At 43.7% G+C, this 19,007-nt stretch overlaps 1 protein-coding gene across 1 annotated transcript in view; it reads left to right on the top strand.

Moving 5' to 3' along the window:
* Positions 1–19,007, top strand: part of LOC132376000 (coiled-coil domain-containing protein 162-like) — a 61,179-nt gene that overhangs the window by 8,224 nt on the left and 33,948 nt on the right. The window contains 6 exon segments of the mRNA XM_059941448.1: positions 1,746–1,899; positions 4,890–5,045; positions 9,440–9,669; positions 10,600–10,738; positions 12,543–12,616; positions 12,618–12,682. Of these exon segments, the coding sequence (XP_059797431.1) occupies positions 1,837–1,899; positions 4,890–5,045; positions 9,440–9,669; positions 10,600–10,738; positions 12,543–12,616; positions 12,618–12,682 (727 nt within the window). The 5' untranslated portion in view covers positions 1,746–1,836.

Here is a 19,007-nt window from a genome sequence, read left to right as displayed (position 1 = left end):
ATTCAGCCACATTTACAGTTTAAAGTGGTCAGTTTGAGATATAAAATCAATTAATTCAAGATTATCCCCTTTTACCTTTGTTTTAATTGCCTCCTCTTATACCCTGTTGGTGAGGGAGGGATTCTGCCCCAAGGTTATGGGGATGGCCAAACACATGACACTAAATACTGGACAGATGAGATCAACAGCAGTTTACTCGTCACGTATACTCACAGCGGAGGGGAGCAGAACATTGCATGCCATGCAGCGCCACGGAGGATTTGTACTTGTGACCAGAGTGAGCAACTAGGGGCTTGAGAGGCAGGCTTTGTAGTATCAAGAGGATATAGTGCTTCCTGGTTCCCATAGGAGGATGTGATTGGTTCATTTGAATAATTCTGTGGTCTGGCAGGGAACTGAAACCACTACTTGGGGATAAGCAGGGATTGTACTTGGTCCCTTTGATAAGGAAGTTTGTTTGACTAGGGGACCTTACCCGTGGGAGCAGAGTAGGCAGGGGAACTTATAGTTAGGTCACTCAAAGCCCTCCCAATTTTACCAGATGTCAAGGCAGCACTAATACCGGACCTTAACTTAGGCCTTACGCCACACCCTTCTCCTCCTTTATCCTTCTCAGAGGTGATCTAAATTCCTGGGGGTGCTTATAAATCATCCCAGCAGTTGAAGAGGAGTGGCTACCTCACCCATCTCTGTCCAATCCCAGATCTCTTCTGGTTGGCCTGCTGCTCAGCACCCCACTTGGAACCCCCTTGTGGGGTCTTAGGCACTCCCCGGGTCTTTCCACAACACTTGACTATCTGCTCATCTCTGGGAAGCTGCCTCATTTCCATCAGTGCTAACATCTCCCTCAGTCATTGCTAATCTCCCTTTTGATATCTGCTTTATGCATGACTTGGCAAAGCCCATGGAGGATTTAGGCAAAAGATCCCTTCTGTCCTGGGGACCTTTTGGATTCCCCCGCAACTGATTCTGTTTCATCATCTTTTCTTGGGCATCCACAAGATCTAAGCTCTAGAGACAGTCTTTCCTTGCTCGCTAAACTCATTTCCTTTGGGGCAAGAAAATGATTGTAATTTATCAAGCAGACTTCCTTCTCTGTGACTTACGGTATAGATTTCATGCTCTAGTCTTCAGGATTTTTGGTTTTTGATATGCAAAGCCAAGTTTTGTTCAAAACAAAACAAGAAGCTTTCTCTCTCAAACCCCAGGCTCTTACTATTTAACTTAAAATTTGGTTTTACATTATCAAGAATTGCTGTCTCAGCTACTGGTCTTAAAATAAATTCAGCAACTGATGTCTTTGTTCTAGAGCTACAGCTGAGCTGTCCAGTACAGTAGCCACATGTGGCTATTTTAATTTAAAAGTTTAAATTAATATTGATTTTGGTGACATAAGACTTAAAATTCAGTTCCTCAGTCATGGTAGCCACATTTCAAGGGCTCAACAGCTACATGTGGCTAGTGGCTACCATATTGGACAGTCAAATATGGAACATTTCCGCCCTGCAGAAAGTTCTGCAGTTAGACCGTCCTAGTCTAGAGGATAGCTACCTTTCCCTTGAGGGCTGTGAATTGTGAGAGTGAAGGGCAGTGTGTAAAGAAAAGGGAGTGAGGGATGATGTTGCTGACGAAGAAACCTGTTGCTATCTCAAAATGTTATCTTGCTCCAGTAACCTTGAAGAGAGTTTTGAGCTTTAGAAACTTGAGTAACTGCTGTTAATGAGATTCCCTTCCTGTTTTGGTAGAAGAACATTTTTGGCAGCTGGAAATGCTCCTGCCTACCAGTCTGTCACAGATGACATGTAGCATGGGTTGCCGCCACTGAGCAACTCTCTCATGAAGAGCATCTTTGCTTCCCAGCTCAGCCTGCCACAGCCGCTGGATCCACAGAGCCTCCAGGTGTGTTGAGAGCTATTTTTATACCAATCAAACATGCATTGTGCTGGAATGCCCTTTAGCCTTGGTAGGCTCCCCTTCACTCACATGGTAGAGTGGGCTAGGCCCCCATGGCCCGCTGTTATTCCCAGTCAGGGGCTCTCCCTCTAAACCGCTCAGCAGGCTAATTGGGAGCTTATCTGCTCACAGCTGGTAGCAAAACCAACACCTGATCTCTTCCGTGTAATAAATAATAATGATAGCAATTATGATACATAAATTAGGTCAGCAGCTGAGTTTTGAACAGCCCGGTAACAACATGCGTTATCGAATGTAATCCTGGCAACTATTATTGCTCCTAGGCACTAACTATATTACCCACCTGCTACAACTAAAGAGTTTGAGGTTCTAGAAGGCCAGAGATCAGACTGCTGCATAGTCATGGCAACACTAGGTCACAAACTGTATCAGTTATCTATGGCTTCAGGGCAAATTACCCCCAAATTTAGCAGATTGACACAATAAACATTAATTATCTCATATAGTTTCTGAGGCTCAGGAGTCTGGGAGCAGCTTAGCTGGGTAGTTCTGGTTCGGGATCTCTCATGAGGCTGTGGTCAAGGTGCTGCACCTCTTAATGGGAAGAGAAGCAAAGAATTTGTGGACTGGGACTTCCCTGGCAGTCCATTGATTAAGACTTCGCCTTCCAATGCAGGGAGTGTGCATTCGATCCCTGGTCAGGGAGCCAAGATCCCACATGCCTCGTGGCCAAAAAAACAAAACATAAAACAGAAACAATATTGTAACAAATTCAGTAAAGACTTAGAAATGGTCCACATCAAAAAAATCTTTAAAGAAAAAAAAGAATTTGTGGACATATCTTTTTTTTTTTTTTTGGCCTCACAGTGAGAACTTAGTTCCCCAACCAGAGATCGAACCTGTGCTCCCTGCGGTGGAAGCTCAGAGTCTTAACCACTGGACTGCCAGGGAAGTCCCTGTGGACATATCTTTAAAACCACCACACAAGCCCAGATCTTTTGACTCCAGAACCTCCAACTTAATGTTTTTATGTCACAAAGCTAAGCCAAGTAATGCCAGCATCAACCCCATGTAAGTCTCACACTTCTACCTTCCCTAGCTACAAGACAGTGACTCTTGGCCCAAGCCTTGACCCTCATTTAGACCCGAAGACAGGGTTGGACCGTGACCATTGGGCCTGCTCCTGCTGCCTTTGAGTGTTGCCTGGGGTTAGGTGGATGCAGGTGTCCTGGCTCCCTGCTACCTGAATCAACTCCAGCTCTAGGAATTGTCTGAAGCCAGTACCGAGTCTGGAAGTGTAGAATGGGGTCAGATGGACAGGCCCACTATATCCAGGGCTGCATGTCATGCCCCAAGGAGTAGGGGGTGCCTTGGCTGTTGGACAGTGATGTGGAGGAGACAGAGGCCCATGTGTAACGTTGTGGCATTGGTTTTGAGTTGGTGCCTAGAACTGGAGCACAATGGAGATAAAGGACAAATATTTAAGGTTTGTAATATTGAAAAAATTTGAGTAAGTTTACTTTTTTTGATTATAAATATGTACCATTGGTTTTATACTATTCTGGGACTTCTAAATACTGGTGTTGACTATTTACACTGAAATCTTAAGTACCCTCTGTGTTTAGTCACTTTCTGAAAAATCAATTTAAAAAATAAGATTATTACTCTCTCCTGTGCATCATCGGGGACTATCCATCAAGAACTATTTCTACATAATAGAGAAATCATCCCACAGTGTTTTGGTGTGCAGACACAGACATCTTGTTCATATACAAATGTCTGTTTCTTATGGACATTATTATGCAGCATTATTATATTTATTTTTTAGTTCTTTTAGGCATTTGTGCTGTTCCCTTGGAGAGCATTTCTGGAAGATGGAGGACTGTTTCCAGTTACAATTAGCAGCCCAGATACCCTAGAATATAAGATGCAGGTAGGATAGGTCTTCCCACTTGTCACAGAGAGAGCCGAATGCAGACCGCAAAGCAGGTGTCATTGGGTCCATAGGTCTGATCCTTCATACTCTAGTCAGCGGTGAATAATTTATGAGATAAGCAAGGTGTTTGGTTATGAAACTGTAAACCCAGTGCTGCAAGGTGAGTCATGTTTTCTTATGACAGAAGAAAATCATGGTTTCAGCTGGCATCAGACTTGAAACAGCTGAAATACTCATGGCTAATAATGATCTTGGGGAGTGGTCATCCATTTATGGTCACTCTCTGGGCCTCTTAGAGTAACTCCCAGGCTGGCAGTTCAGAGACGTGTGACTACTGACCAACCTACAGTAGTAGGAAGAGAACTCTTTAAGCAGGACTCAAAGGGAGAGTCTCTTTCAATTATACGTTTCCCCCTGATTATTTAAGCAAGTATTATTGTGTTTTCATTTTTTTAAATAGAAAATATTTTAAAAGTATTATTAACAACATTAAAGTCAATGACACATTTGCTTCAAAATAATATGGAGGTGGGGAGTGATGAAGATGGGACAGGACTGGCCATAGGTTGGTGGTTCTTAGGGCCGGGTTATGGGAACTATTCTGTTTGCTTTTGTACGTGCTCAAAATTTTCCATAAGTAAAAAGATTTTTTTTTTTAAGTAAAATAGTAAGAGTGGTTAAAAAAAAAATTAATCATAGTCCCCCACTAGGGGACGGTCACAGTTCATTTTGGTTTTTTTCCAGGATTTTCCCTGTGCATACATGTATCACACTATAATACACCACATACGGACACCACCATAAGGTTTAGGAAACTTGGACTTCCACACAGAGCCGAAAGTCTGATATGTTCAAGGGGGACTTTGAGCTAGATATGTTGCTCTGATTTTTATGGATTTTTTTTTTTTTTAATAGTTGAGAGCATGGGGCTTGTAAACACAACTACTCCTAATTTTCTCCCTCAAAACCACGTGTAAAGGATACATAGAAGTGTTTAAAATGGATGTTTTGGTTTCGTTTTGTTCCTTTTTGTTTTTAGCTATGCCTCTGTAGGCTGAGTGACCATGACCTCAAGGTAGCTCATGGAGAGCTGGCGGGCATGCAGCTGCTAATGGAAGATGTCCTTCTGAGTAACTATCATATGATCATGGAGGGTCCCCCAGGATGGCAGGCCACACTGGACAAAAATACACAGGTATTCTTGGTGAACGGTCTACGTACTTGACCAGTGCTGCGTCGTACTGAAGGACCTTTCTATCTGGGAGATGGACTAGATAGCTTCATCCATCCCATAGCCTCTCCCAGGGTCCCGGGACTGTGCTTATGCCACATGGGAGCAGCAGTGAAGCAGGGGTAGCCCGTGAGAGCCCCTCCAAAGTGCGTTCTTTCACAGCAAGTCCCATGATCAGTGGTATATCCATTTCTTTTAATTTTAAAACTAGAACAAACTTCGTGGGGGGTGGTCCGTTGAAACCAATTTGAACTCCAACTGGCTGCTTTTCCTTGTGAGTCTCACACATTTCGGGCTGGAGTCGGCAGGGTATGACAGAGGCCCCAGGTGAACATCTCCAGCCTGGCTCCTGTCTGCATCACTCCGCTAGCCCATGGACTCCTAGGCAAGCACTCCCTTCTCCGGACTTGTCTCCCTGAAGCTCTAAGGTACCAAGAGCCAGTAGTCCCCCTAGTATCATAACTTGAAGCAATTCTGCATGATTCTGGAACCAGACAGAGACTTGTCTGGACATGGGGTAAGCTAGCCAGTGCCCCCATTTAGAGTCCCCTTTTCAGAGCCAAAGTCTCTGCACCAGCCATTTCCATTTCCTTACCTTCCATCCACTCCTTAGAAACTGTGATCTGTCTTCTTCCTCATCTCACCAAGACTGCTCTCACTGAGAGCACCGTGGTCCTTGTCACTAAATCTCCTGGATACTTTTCAGTCCCCTTCCAACCTGACCCCTTAGCAGCATTTGACACAGTGTGTCCTTCTTGAAGCCTCTCTGCCCTTAGCTTCTAAAGCACAACTCTCTCCAGTTTTCCTCTGACATCGTGGGCCATGCCTTCTCAGACTTCTGTGTCAAGTCCCCTACCTCTGCCAATCCTGAAAATGTTGCTTTTTGGGTTCTGTCCCACTTCCACCACTGCCAGGGCTGCATTTTGACTTCCATGACTCTAGCCACTTTTGTCTTTGTGGGCCCATTTCTCCATTAAAAAACATGAAGAGTTATAGTTTACAACTGTGTTAATATAAAGAAAAATATATTACTATCATAAATTATAGCATTTTATTCAACCTAAATATTCTTTTTTTTCTGATTTTAAAGGAAATTAAAACATTTTGTGGGCCCTAAGCACTGTGCCTTCTGTGTCTAATCAATAAGTTGGCCCTGAACACTATTAATAGAACATTATTAATTAATAATGTCTATGATTGAGATCTGTTCAGAGGCTTTATTAACTATTAATTTCTTTAATTCTCACAATAATCCCATGAGGTAGGTACTTTCATTATTCTCATTTTATAGATAAGAATACCAAGACTCAAAAAGGTTAAATGATATGCCTAAAAGTCACTTGCCGAGACAGAAAAGAAACCCAGGTTCCAACCTAACAGTCTGGCCCCGGAGCTCCCTCATACTCTTATCCATGATATTGCTCCACTCCTCACCCTCTCCCTGGGCAAACCCAACTACTTTTATAACTTGGATGGCTTTATGCGATGATTCCAAAGTTTACATGTCTAGTCCAAATCTCAATGCTATCAGATTCATATGTTCAACTGCCTTGTTCCATCTCAGAGACACCGTGTCCCAAACTGAGCTCATGTTACTGCCCCTAAATGTGCTCCTCCTTCCTTATTCCCTGTCAGTTAACCACCACCTGCCCAGTTGCCCAAGCAAAAAAAATCTGGACACCCATCTTTGATTTCTGTCTATCATACCCCACAATCAGACACCAAGTTCTACTATCCTATTATTTTAATATCTTTCAAGTTTTCCCCATCCTCCCTCAGCACTCCCCTCCACCAGTCCAAATCACTATCATCTCCTAATGCTGGGCCAAGATCATAACCTCCAAAGGACTCCCTGTATTCCCTTTGCCTCCTTCACGTCCATTCACCAGGATAGTATTTTAAAATGCAAACCCGATTATGTCACTTCCCTCCTATAACTCTTCAATGACTTCCAAATGCCCTGAGAATAGAGTCTGGGTGCCTTAATCAGATCTTCACAACCTGACTCTTGCCAATATCTCTACCCTCAACTTCTTTTATTTTGTCAAATGCACCATGCTCTCTCCTCAGTACCTTCATGCAAACTGGCCCCTCTGGTGGAAAACTTCCCTGTCCTCCCACTCTCTGCTTCATCATCTGATTAACTCCTACTTATCCTTCAGATTTCAACTTCCAAACCACTCTTTCAGAAGCTTTATCTGATCTCCCACCTTTGAGCCAATGCCCCTCTGTGCCAGTTAGGGTGCACCTGCTAGAAGTAACTAGTCATGACTTAAATTAGAAAGTGTATTAATCTTTCCAAACAGGTCTAGAAGGAGGCAGTTCATGTTGGTGCAGGCACCCAGCTCTGCCATCCTGGGTATGTCAGCAAAATGTCTCCCTCATCCTTGTAAGATGAAGACAGGAGCAAAAAAGCTTTCTCCTTAAGGGGCTTTGTCTTTTTATCAAGGAGGGAAATCTTTTTCAGAAGACTTCCAGTAGATTTTTCTTGTGTCTCACTGGCTAAAACTGAGTCGCAAGTCCATTTCAGGCCAACTAGTGGAAAAGGAAGTATGTTAGATGTGCCAACTAAATTCCACAGCGGGATTCAATGCTTCACCCAGAAGGAGCATTTGCAAAGCTGGATATAGACCAAGTAGTGCCAAGACCAAGAAGCCTGCTGGGCCCTTTGGTCCTTCTGTTTACTCTCTTTTGGCCCTGTTTCTGATGGATTACCATCTTTCCCTGACAATCCTACCCTCCCCTGCCTTGTTCTTTATCCTGTTTCCTGTTCCTTCTCCCATCCTGTAAAACACTTAGGAAGAGAAGACTTCTCTTAACAGGAATATATTAACAAGGTAAGTTTGCTTTTAAATTATTATTTATTTTAATTAGTTTTATTTTATGATTGGTTCTATTTAAGAGTATTTCAATATTCATAGACAATAGGCAGCACTGGAATTTATACTGCCTGTGACTTAGGACTCTAGGTTTCCTGTCCCAGCTATGCCACCAGTTCTGTGACCTCTTAGACTTCAGTCTCTAAGACTCCCAAGTGAAGGTGATGGATTAGCTCAGGACCTTTAAAATGCTCCCAGGAGCCCTGGGTTCCTCAGAGGTACCTTGGGGCTTTTTGAGCAGAGGGGCCCAACTACATGGCCTGTAGGCAGCCCCCTGCTTGCCACCATGCTTGGCCTTGGTCTGTTGGATATCTTGGGTCACTGAGTAAGATTTCATTTGCTGAAAGGCTTCTGAGGATAAAATAAATTTGGAAACGCATGAATTAGCTGATTGTTGAGGAGGTAGGCTACTAGGTGGAAGGGTTGCCAGCTGTTGGCAAGAGTTCACTCTCCCCTTGGTCTTGCTTGTAGTTCTTCCCCTAACCACCTCTCTTTCTGGTGGCCCCACCCACATCCCACCCTCCCCATATGTTAATAGCACTGATCTAGGGTCCAGTTACATCAGGTGGTGGTTCTTCCTGTTCCTGGCCAGGAAACTTGAGTGTCCAAGGTGTTGTTACCTGAATGTCCTCTGAGTCCCTTCCTGTCATAACATCATGGTCCAGGTGTGCAAAGGAAAGCTCCTTTTCCTGTACCTGAGACACTGTCTTCAGGCTGAGGGTGGGATACAGGTTCCCCTTCTGTCTGTCACTCTCTGGATAGCCCTGGCCCTCACATCGCTGGTGCAGGAGAGCAGGGACCTGAAAACCTTATTCCCTCCACGTCCTCCCGGGCTCATAGCAGCCCCTCAACAAACACTTATTTAAGGAAAGCACCAGTGAATGAATGAACAAATCATAATTTTAAAGTGAAATTTCCTATTGAATAATAAATTCAAATCAAGAGACATGTTCTCTGCCTAACTTTTTTTTTTTTTTTTTTTTTCTCTCTGCCTAACTTTTAAAGGATGGGAGGAGGAATAGGAGATAAGATAAACTTAAGTTTCCATTTCCTTACCCATAAAATGGGTAAAATCCCCAATTTAAAGTTATAATATAGCTCTACCGTGATGGGTTGTTAAATCTTGAGTGTGTTGAAGAGCTCTTTCCAAAATGCAGAGGCTAAACATGAAAGGCTCAATTTTTCAAAGGTAGATAAAATATTAGCACCCAAGTAAAAGAGTTTTAAAGTGAGTGGTTCACAGCTCAAGCAGAAAATTGAAATGGAGACATTTCTCTCCTTTCTATATACTGTCTATTCAGGAAGGATGCTTATACTCTCTAAGCTCTACATGTGCTGCTGGCCTGTAAACCATTCCTCCTGGGGAGAATAGTCATTCTCCAAAGACTTCGTTCTGCATGAGCTGAATGAATGTAAAAGGTCATCCTGTAGTGGTCTATGACTAATAAAAAAAAAAAAGAATTTCTGTAATGTTTTCAGCCAGATTTGTCCAGAGTGCAAGGATTCAGAAGTCGATTCCAAAGCAGCCCAAAGACCTCCAGGCTGCTGGGGGGCCCATGTGATGCAGTGATGTCCCTTGCTTTGCTGAGATCATTTCTGGTGCTCTGGAAGCAACTGGAAGTGCTAAAGGATCACTGGGGCCGACTCAAGCTGTGAGGCCAGGACATCAATTCTCCCTCTCTCCACAAACAGTTCTCGGAGCTCTATGGGTGAGTGTGCTCCGGGGGAAATTCATGTGAAGGAGTGGAACCTGGAATCTGGCAGATTACTGCCCTTGCTCTGAGGGTGACATTTGGTCCATGAATTTGGTATGCCTAGCCCCACTGATCACAGAGGAAGCTAGGCAGTATGTCTCTATGAACAGTGCTTTACAGGAAAAGCTGAGTTCTATTGACTGCAGGGACAGCCCTGGATTCCACTGAGCAACACTGTATATCATTTACCCAGGGTTCTATCCCTGGGAACTGGTGCTTCTGAAGTGTCTCTTCAGTGCTAACTCTAAGCTTTTTAGCTCATAGGATCCCAGCGAGAATTGAGTGGGGAGTGCTGCTGCCGTGACCTCCTCTCCACTCTCTGCCCCATTAGACCCAAGTCTAATGAGTCTCTGAGAGCTTCAGGCATCACAGCCAAGGGTACAATATGGTGCAGCATGAGGTGTTTAGTCTGCAGAATGCTATGTTGTTTTCTCAACTTCAAGCCCTGGCTGGGATGACTTAGATGGCGGGAAAGGCATGTGGTTTCTGCCATGTGTCTGTAAACAAACAAGCATTCACTAAGCACCCAACCACCACCCCAGGACCTTACTGAGGGTATTAGGGCTCACTTTGGTGGTCTAGTCCAAATTATCTATCTTATGAGTTATGACAGTCAGCTTTCCTGGTAAACAGGGAGTGAGAAGACTTGTCAATATTTTGAAGAATGAAGACTGAAATTAAATGTGCCCAATGGGAAAAGCCCTCACGATTTAATATTGACTAAGGGAGTGGTAACTGTGGTGGATTTAGATGTCGATGTAAGTGTCTGTGATAAGTTGGGAGGTTTATGCATGATGACAGGAAACAGAACATAAATGAAAAGAATTGTCAGAGAATCTGAAAGAGAAAAAATGTTTGTTAATTTCTGTCTCTCTTCTTTAATAGAACTGACATTCTCTACCCCAGCATGAAAGCTATAGCTAGGCGGATAGGGAAAGAAGATGAATTTGAAGGACTTATAATAAGTAGTAAGTCTACTCTTCTCCCCAAAGGAGCTTCAGAAATTGAAATAAAAACTCAGCAGGTATGCGGGAGCTATTTTTTTTTCTTTTTCTTTTCTTTTCTTTTTTTTTTTTTTAAATTATTTATTTATTTATTTATGGCTGCACTGGGTCTTCGTTTCTGTGCCAGGGCCTTCTCCAGTTGCGGCAAGTGGGGGCCACTCCTCATCGCGGTGCGCAGGCCTCTCACTATCGCGGCCTCTCTTGTTGCGGAGCACAGGCTCCAGACGCGCAGGCTCAGTAATTGTGGCTCACGGGCCTAGTTGCTCCGCGGCATGTGGGATCCTCCCAGACCAGGGCTTGAACCCGTGTCCCCTGCATTGGCAGGCAGACTCTCAACCACTACGCCACCAGGGAAGCCCCCTCTTTTCCTTTTTAATAGATCTTTATTGGAGTATAATTGCTTCACAATACTGTGTTAGTTTCTGTTGTACAACAAAGTGAATCAGCCATATGCATACATATATCCCCATATCCCCTCCCTCTTATGTCTCCTTCCCACCCTCCCTATCCTACCCCTCTAGGTGGTCTCAAAGCACCAAGCTGATCTCCCTGTGCTATGTGGCTGCTTCCCACTAGCTATCTGTTTTACATTTGGTAGTGTGTATATGTCCATGCCACTCTCACTTCACCCCAGCTTCCTCCTCCCCCCCCCACCCCGTGTCCTCAAGTCCATTGCAGGAGCTATCTTGAACTTGACTTGAAAATTTGCTTTATGACATTAGCATGTAAAACTACAGATATACCCAAGTGGTGTTTTTTCTAAGAAGATAAGTGTATATTGAGGGTTTGTAAATTGCTGAACAGACTGAGGAAACTCAGTATGTAAAGGTATGTGGGGCTTTGACTAAGCAAATAACTACCCTTTAACATCTCAGTTCTGTAAGTCTAGGTTTTCATATTTTTATTTTCCTCAAATTAAAGTGCACCACTGCAAAAAAGACAATAGAAAACATAACCACTAGCATCTTAAACATAAAATCCTGCACACAGGTATCCCCCCTGCAACACGCACACTCATGGAAGTGGAATATTTAAAATAGCTCCTGTGATTGTTTTCCCGAGAATAAGACAACACAATTTATGTACTAGTCTATTTGGTGTGTGTTGATGGTCTATGTGGAGGGGTTGTTTTCCCAAGTGTTTGTTCCTCTTGGTCCTGGGATGCGGGCTCTGCCTGGCTGTGCTTATTGTAACAGGGAACAGAGACTCTAGCTGGTTGGGTGTAAGTGCAGAGGTGCATGTCCACTGAGCATCCAGGAGAACTCAGCACTCTCCCCCCGCCCCCCGCCCACACACACACCCCAGTCCCAAGCCCGTTGCTTACCCTTCTGAACTCTGCTTCCTCTCTAGCACCTGGGGTCCTCTGACAGGGAGAAACGTGGGCTTTGCAAGCATAATGGGTAGAGTAAGGGCTCAGGGGTATTGGAACACAGTTTTTTCTTGATCATGTATGGAGTTTTAAATCTTCCCGTGAAATCCTCTTTGGTAACTAAACTGAGTTTCAGACCTAAGCGCTTCTTATAATAACAGCTCGAAATTCTTGGCCGCATTTAGAGACTCCAAAACACAAGAGGTCGCTTCAGACACTGAGCACTTTGCAATTTAGCAGAACCTGGTAAAAAGGGATATATTTTATCAATCAAGATGTGGGCCAGGAAAAAAAGATGTCTGTCTCCAAAAAGGTGCATCTACCCCACTTGGGAACCCTAAAAAAGGAACGGTTTCTTCTTCCCCAGGAGAGAGTAACAAAAGGACAGGACCCAGCCCAAGGCCCTTATGCAAGAATTTAGGAGCCTAGAGTATAAGCTAATAGTGGAGAGTGAGTGGCTCTCAAACTGCTTACTCTATCTTCAGAAACTTCTGGAAAATCTTGAAATTCATATGATCCAGGAGGTATTAAGTTAACAGAGAGATAACACTGGTTGTATCAGAAAAGTCCAAGGAGCAGCATACTCTCCCTATAGGTAAAGTATGTTTATTTTATTACTTTATAAAATAACATTTTTATTATTTTTTCCTAATTATGAAAGCAATCCATGTGTCCATATTCATGGAAAAACAAAAACAAAAACACTACAATGCCCGGAAAATAGTATAAAAATTACTTTTTAACACCTTGGCCCAAGAAATAAGTACTTAAAAAAATTTTTTTTATTGAAGTATAGTTGATTTACAATGTTGTATTAGTTTCTGGTGATTCAGTTATATATTCTTTATCAGATTCTTTTCCGTTGTAGTTTATTATAAGATATTGACTATAGTTCTCTGTGCTCAGAGAGAAGTACTTTTACCGTTTTGATATATATTCTTGACTTAAAGGGCTTTTAAGTAGAAAACATTTATAAACTTCAGTCTCTGCTGATTAACTCATAGCTGAAATAAAGTTGAAATGGGGGAAACACATAAAGCTGTTTCTTATATATAAGCGTATATAAATATATATCTTAGAAATACATATATTTGGGGTGGGAAGACAATCAAAATTGTTTCATTTGAGGTCTAAAGTCAGGGTGACTTAATGGGCAAGTGACTAGTGCACTCCCACAGGACTCTCACAGGGGCACTTGGGGTTTAATGCTTTGTAGGTTCCATCTTGTACTCTTCATTTTCACTTAGAATTTGTATTTTGTAAGTGGCATCCAGTGAGTCAATGGAGGATGCACCAAAGGCTTGTAGCCTGGGCTCACACGCACCCCTGCTGCCTCCCCACCTTGCCAGGAGGAGTTCTCAGCTGCCTGTTCCTCTGCCCTCTGGCACCCCAGGCACCACTAACTTCCCCCTCACCATCCGCATCCAGCAATGGCTGCCACTCCCCACCCAGTGGGGGCCTGAGCACGGCAAGGGCATGTGTAGGGCATGTGTACCTGACAGCGTTTCAGGGACCCCAGACTGGCAGCACCAGGCTATGTTTGATGGGTGACTCACTGGGTGTGAGCTTGTTGCCCATCCCTGGGAACCTAGAATATCCCAGGGCAGAGGTTGCAATACCCTTGGGGTTGCCCATCCGCGGTAGATAGGAGCAATGGGCCTGCAGGAAGAGGAGACACCCAGCTCAACTTCCTCGCCCCTGGCTCGGCACGAAGCCTCAGTCCAGTAGCTAGTAGACCAGGTACATTCATGCACCAGTCACAGGGCGGGGCCCCTGGTGCCTATGAAGGTTCTACTTGCCCTGAGCACATCCCCATGCCAAGGAGCCAACATTAAAAACAAAAACACTGTGACAGGTCAAGAGAGAGACTGAGGAAGAAAGAAGAACATTTTATATTTTAGTACCTTTAACGGCACTTTTTTCCTGCTTTTTTTTTTTTTTTAATAAATTTATTTATTTATTTATATTTATTTTTGGCTGTGTTGGGTCTTCGTTTCTGTGCGAGGGCTTTCTCCAGTTGCGGTGAGCGGGGGCCACTCTTCATCGCGGTGCGCGGGCCTCTCACCGTCGCGGCCTCTCCCGTTGCGGAGCACAGGCTCCAGACGCGCAGGCTCAGTAGTTGTGGCTCACGGGCCTAGCCGCTCCGCGGCATGCGGGATCTTCCCAGACCAGGGCTCGAACCCGTGTCCCCTGCATTGGCAGGCAGATTCTTAACCACTGCGCCACCAGGGAAGCCCTTTTCCTGCCTTTTGAACAAGGTCTGCGTTTTTATTTTTCATGGGGCACCATAGATTATGTGGCTGGTCCTTTCTGAACTACAGTGTCTACCCCTAACTCCTACTAATTCTGTAGGAAAATCCACAACCTTTGAGCTAAGGGGAGTTGTTTGACTGACAAAATAAAAAGGGTTTCCTTTTGAGACAAGGTTCACAGACATTGTAATGTTAATTAATAACCTCTGTGGGCATCTAAGACACTGTGGTTTTATCAGTGCTTCGAGTAACTGAATTCTGTAAGCAGGACTTTGGGAAAAGGCTGTGCAGTGAGAGAGCAAGCCCCCACCAAATGGGCATCTCTGACTGTCACCAGAGAGTGGAGTGTGGTTGAGCTCCGATTACAGAACATTTAACAAGACACAAAGCGTCTGTTGTTTGTGCCGTGTTTGCTGCATCCAGGCGGTTCCCTTCCGAGTCCTTGGAGAAAATCCACAAGCTCACGGCAGGTGCAACCATCTGCACGTTTCAGGGCTGTGATGCTTCTGAGAAGTCCGGTTGGGGGCCCAGGGGAGGAAGTGTCTTTGCTTTGCAGCTGTGCTGTGTGTTGCCTTGTGCAGGGTGCTTGTCAGCTGTGCTTGGAAAGGGCCTTCAGTAAGGGGCTGGTGGGAGTCAGGCAAAGGGGAGGGGTAGAGTTATTTTTAATGGTGGTAAGGTTGATATTACCAAACCTTACCAAAACCTAGAGTATACTGGCCAATTCTAAAGTCTTGTTCAGATTCTGTACTCTTAAGATTTTTAAAATAAATGCCAGTAATGAGGGTGTTTTGTTATTGTTGGTTTTTGTTTTTGAATCATGGTTCAGCATGATTCGGTGGAGAGGCCTGGGTCTCCTGTGCTGAGTTCCCCCAGCACAAGTGATGGAGTCCCCACTGTGTGCTAGGGGTGTTTTTATATTCTTCGACTTAGTCCTTCTGAGACCTCTATGAGCTGGGTGTGTGGAAGAGGGTGATAAAACCTTGGAACTCACACTCACCTACTGCTCATCTCAGCAGCAAGAAGCAGCCATAGTGGATTGGGCTTCCAGCAGGGGCTGCTGCTTCATGCAGAGATCACCATTTGTGGTCAAGGTTAGCTTGGGGCTAGGGGTTTCTCTGGAGGGAGTTGGGAATGGAGAGTATTGAGAACAGGGGACATCACAGGCTCAAATACTTCTGCCCTATTTCCTTCCCTCCTCCCCACCTTGTCTTGGAGCTTAATCTTTTTATACAGCTTCTGAATGAGCTTCCAGTTTGTCAGTGAGCATCTGAAAATGTGGCAGCCACACCTGGTCTGGTGCTAGTTCTTGGTAGCTTGTGCTCCCCTGAGAGTGATCAAAAGCAGCCCCAGATATCCTCACTCAGCCTCAGGGCTTGCTTAACAAAGAGATGGGCTCCACTGATTCAAAAAGGCTCTGCCATTCCCCATCTTTGACATTTTGGCATTGAAGTAATTTTTAATTGATTTTCTAAATTTCTCTGAGCAGTTTATAAGGCCAGCAGCCTCCAAGGTGGAGGCATATATCCCAGGGGTGTGGGAAGAAAATACTAGAACTTCTAAATAGATTACATCTGTCTGTAAGAAGCCCATGTTACACTCTACACTAAGGTGTCCTGAAGTGACCACGGGGAGGCAATACGCAAGAGAATAATAAGAAAGAGTAGAGTTGACAGTACTAATCCTAGTACATGCTTATCTTTAGCCACATTATGAGGTTAAAAAAGATAACCTAATCACATCTAAGAAGTCAGACAAAATTTTTTTAAGTCAAAGAAACTACTGGGAATGTGGATTGAGATTCATTCTTATTGTTGATGAATCTCACCCTATGTACATCATGCTTTGCAATATTAGCCATTGATAGTACTGAAGGTAGTTATGAATACATAAACAGACATATGTTAAAGGTGAGTGAACAAAAATGCTTTTCTTGAAGGAAGCGCAATCAAAACATTTGGGAGAACATGGGCTAAGTCAGCATTTCCCCGGCAGTGTGCCCTGGAATACTAACTCCTCAGCATGTTAATGCAGTAGTTCTCCCAACCCCCCGTCACTAACAGACCCATGGATTACCTGAAGCTTTCCATTCCCTTGGTAGCACAAGCCAGCAAAGTACTCACTAATCACAGCCTTTGGGTTGCATACGTTTACCTAGCATCATTGATCGTTGTTTGCTCCAAACCTGTTTGTGCCAGTTTTACTTGTCATTGTGTTTGAGTAATTTAATTATTATGTAAACCAATGAAATAGGAGTACAAAAAGAAAGATCTGTTCTCTAAAAACTAAGTTGAAATAGATAAAGTGTGGTACATCCAGTCAATGGAATATTACTGAACACTAAAAAGAAATGAGCTATCAAATCATGAAAAGACATGGAGGAAGCTTAAATGTATGTTACTAAGTGAAAGAAGCCAACTGAAAAGGCTACATATTGTATGATTCCAACTATGTGACATTCAAGAAAAGACAAAACCATGGAGACAGTAAAAAGATCAGTGGTTGCCAGCAGTTGAGAGAGGAGAGAACAATGAATAAGAGAGCACAGAGGATTTTTAGGGCAATGAAACTATTCTGTATGATACTACAGTAGTGGATACATGCCATTATACATGTGTCCAACCCATAGTTTCACAAGAGTGAACCGTAATGTACACTGTGGACTTTGGATGATAGTGATGTGTCAATGTATGTTCATCAGTTGTAGCAGATGTACCACACTGGTGTGGGATGTTGATAGCCGGGGAGGCTGTATGTTTTGGGTGAGGGTGCAGGGGATTTATGGGAACTCTCTGAATTGTCTGTTCAATTATTCTGTGAACCTAAAACTTCATTTAAAAAACAAAAAATGATGCTTTTTGATTGTTTCATGGTCTTTCAGATTTCTCTCCATAAAAAGAAACACACACACACTAGAAATTGTAGACCACACACTATGTATTATGATTTATAGAGGAAAGATGGTACAGAACTCCAGTGAGTGGTTACATACAAAGAAAAAGCCTAGGCTCTATGTTAGAAGATTGGCAAATGTTTGTATATTTGTGTATTTTTAATTTAAATAAAATGTTTAAGATAGTGCATGTCATTTTTTAAGCATTCTCTGGTTTAACAGACTTCTTATGATTGACCAACCAACTCTTAGTCTTGATTGCATTGGACAGGAGGATTTCTACTGTGTTTTGCAGGGGTTAGGGAAGAAGGGTTTTATTTGCTTTTTAAAAATAAGTTTGGGAAACTGGGAGTAAATAATGTTAGAAAGGTACCTTTACTCCAGACTTTCTCAGAGCCTTTACTATCCTACTGTGTGTTGAATCTCCAGCGAGAGAGTATGAAATGTTCTTTGAATTTATTTGACCACAGAACCCTTTTATTCCCTTGGGAATATCTTTCATCACCTCAAAGAACTAGTGTTCTGGGGAGCAGTTTGAGAAACACAGGAGTACAAAATTCATACATATGCTTGAAGCAATAAGGTTTTCAACCTACCCATTGCCCCCGGCCACCCAGCTGATCAAGAGAACAACTGTGATTGGCAGTTGTGTGCCTTCAAATTTCAGTTCTGCCTTGGCTTAGGATGCAGGGGCCGCTCAGGTGCAGAGCCTTGGTGGTTGTGTTAGAGACGTGAAGTGCTGCCAAACCAAGATGCCCTTCAGAGGGAGGGGGCTGTGTGGGTGTGGGGTGTTCAGAGAGGAAGAGAGAGGAAGTGGTTTGGCCACCAGGAAGTCAAAGTTTCCTTCAGTCAAATGACCTAGGAACAGAGTGAGAGGGAAGAAAAAACCCTAATTGTACCCCCAGTGTGCTATCTCCCTCCCACCTCCATGCTTTGTCTTAAAGAAGCCATGCACACACACACACTGAAAATGGGACACCTTTGGAGACCACCAACACCACCTGGCCAGGAACTGTTTCTCTTGGATGAATTCTTCTCATCCTGACTTCGCCTGACTCCTGCCTACAGATGCAGGTGCATGTCTGAACTTGAACTCAGGAGGAGGAAGCATGCCGGGAAGAATTCCCAACACTTCAGTAAAGTATTACCCCCTCAGGTGAACCCATAGCTAAACTCCAAACCAGCTCTGTGGGCATTTGCCAGGTGAAGATCCCCAAACTAGAAGTGTGTGGGCCCTCGCAAGGCTTATCTGTGAACCAGAGACCTGCCAGGCGAGTACCCTGGAAAAAGTATCCAGTTTCTTATCTGAACATTTCTGAAACATACATGAGCTCTGTCTTGTCAAAGTTTAGACTTATGGAAGTCTTAAACATCTTAGAAGCATGAACTTCTAGGCACAACATTAACTCTTGGATTTTCTACTTCAACTATGCTAGGACAGTGGTGATATGTCTATTCACCTTTATTATTAAAGAAAAAGCAAAATCAGATTTATTTGTTTATGATGGAAAGTAGCCAATTGTAGAAGAGATGTGGAATTCCATTTTGAAAAACAGGACCCCTGATAAATAATAAGTGCAAATACCAGAGGCTCCTGCTCTGTCATGTCCACATTTCTGGGAGGATTTTGCTGGACGCTTTCTCTTGTGTACACTGAGTCTCCCGTCAGAAAATGAAAGTATGAGTAGGAAATCTCATCTAAAATTAGAAACAGGTGGGGGCAGGGAGAGGCCCTGTGGGTACACTTGCTGGTGGCCAGCCCCACCCCCAACAGAAAA

The sequence above is a fragment of the Balaenoptera ricei genome, chromosome 12 (assembly GCF_028023285.1).
Source record: "Balaenoptera ricei isolate mBalRic1 chromosome 12, mBalRic1.hap2, whole genome shotgun sequence".
NCBI lineage: Eukaryota > Metazoa > Chordata > Mammalia > Artiodactyla > Balaenopteridae > Balaenoptera > Balaenoptera ricei.
Note: the sequence above shows the minus strand (reverse complement) of the source record. Positions and strands in the feature narration are given on the sequence as shown.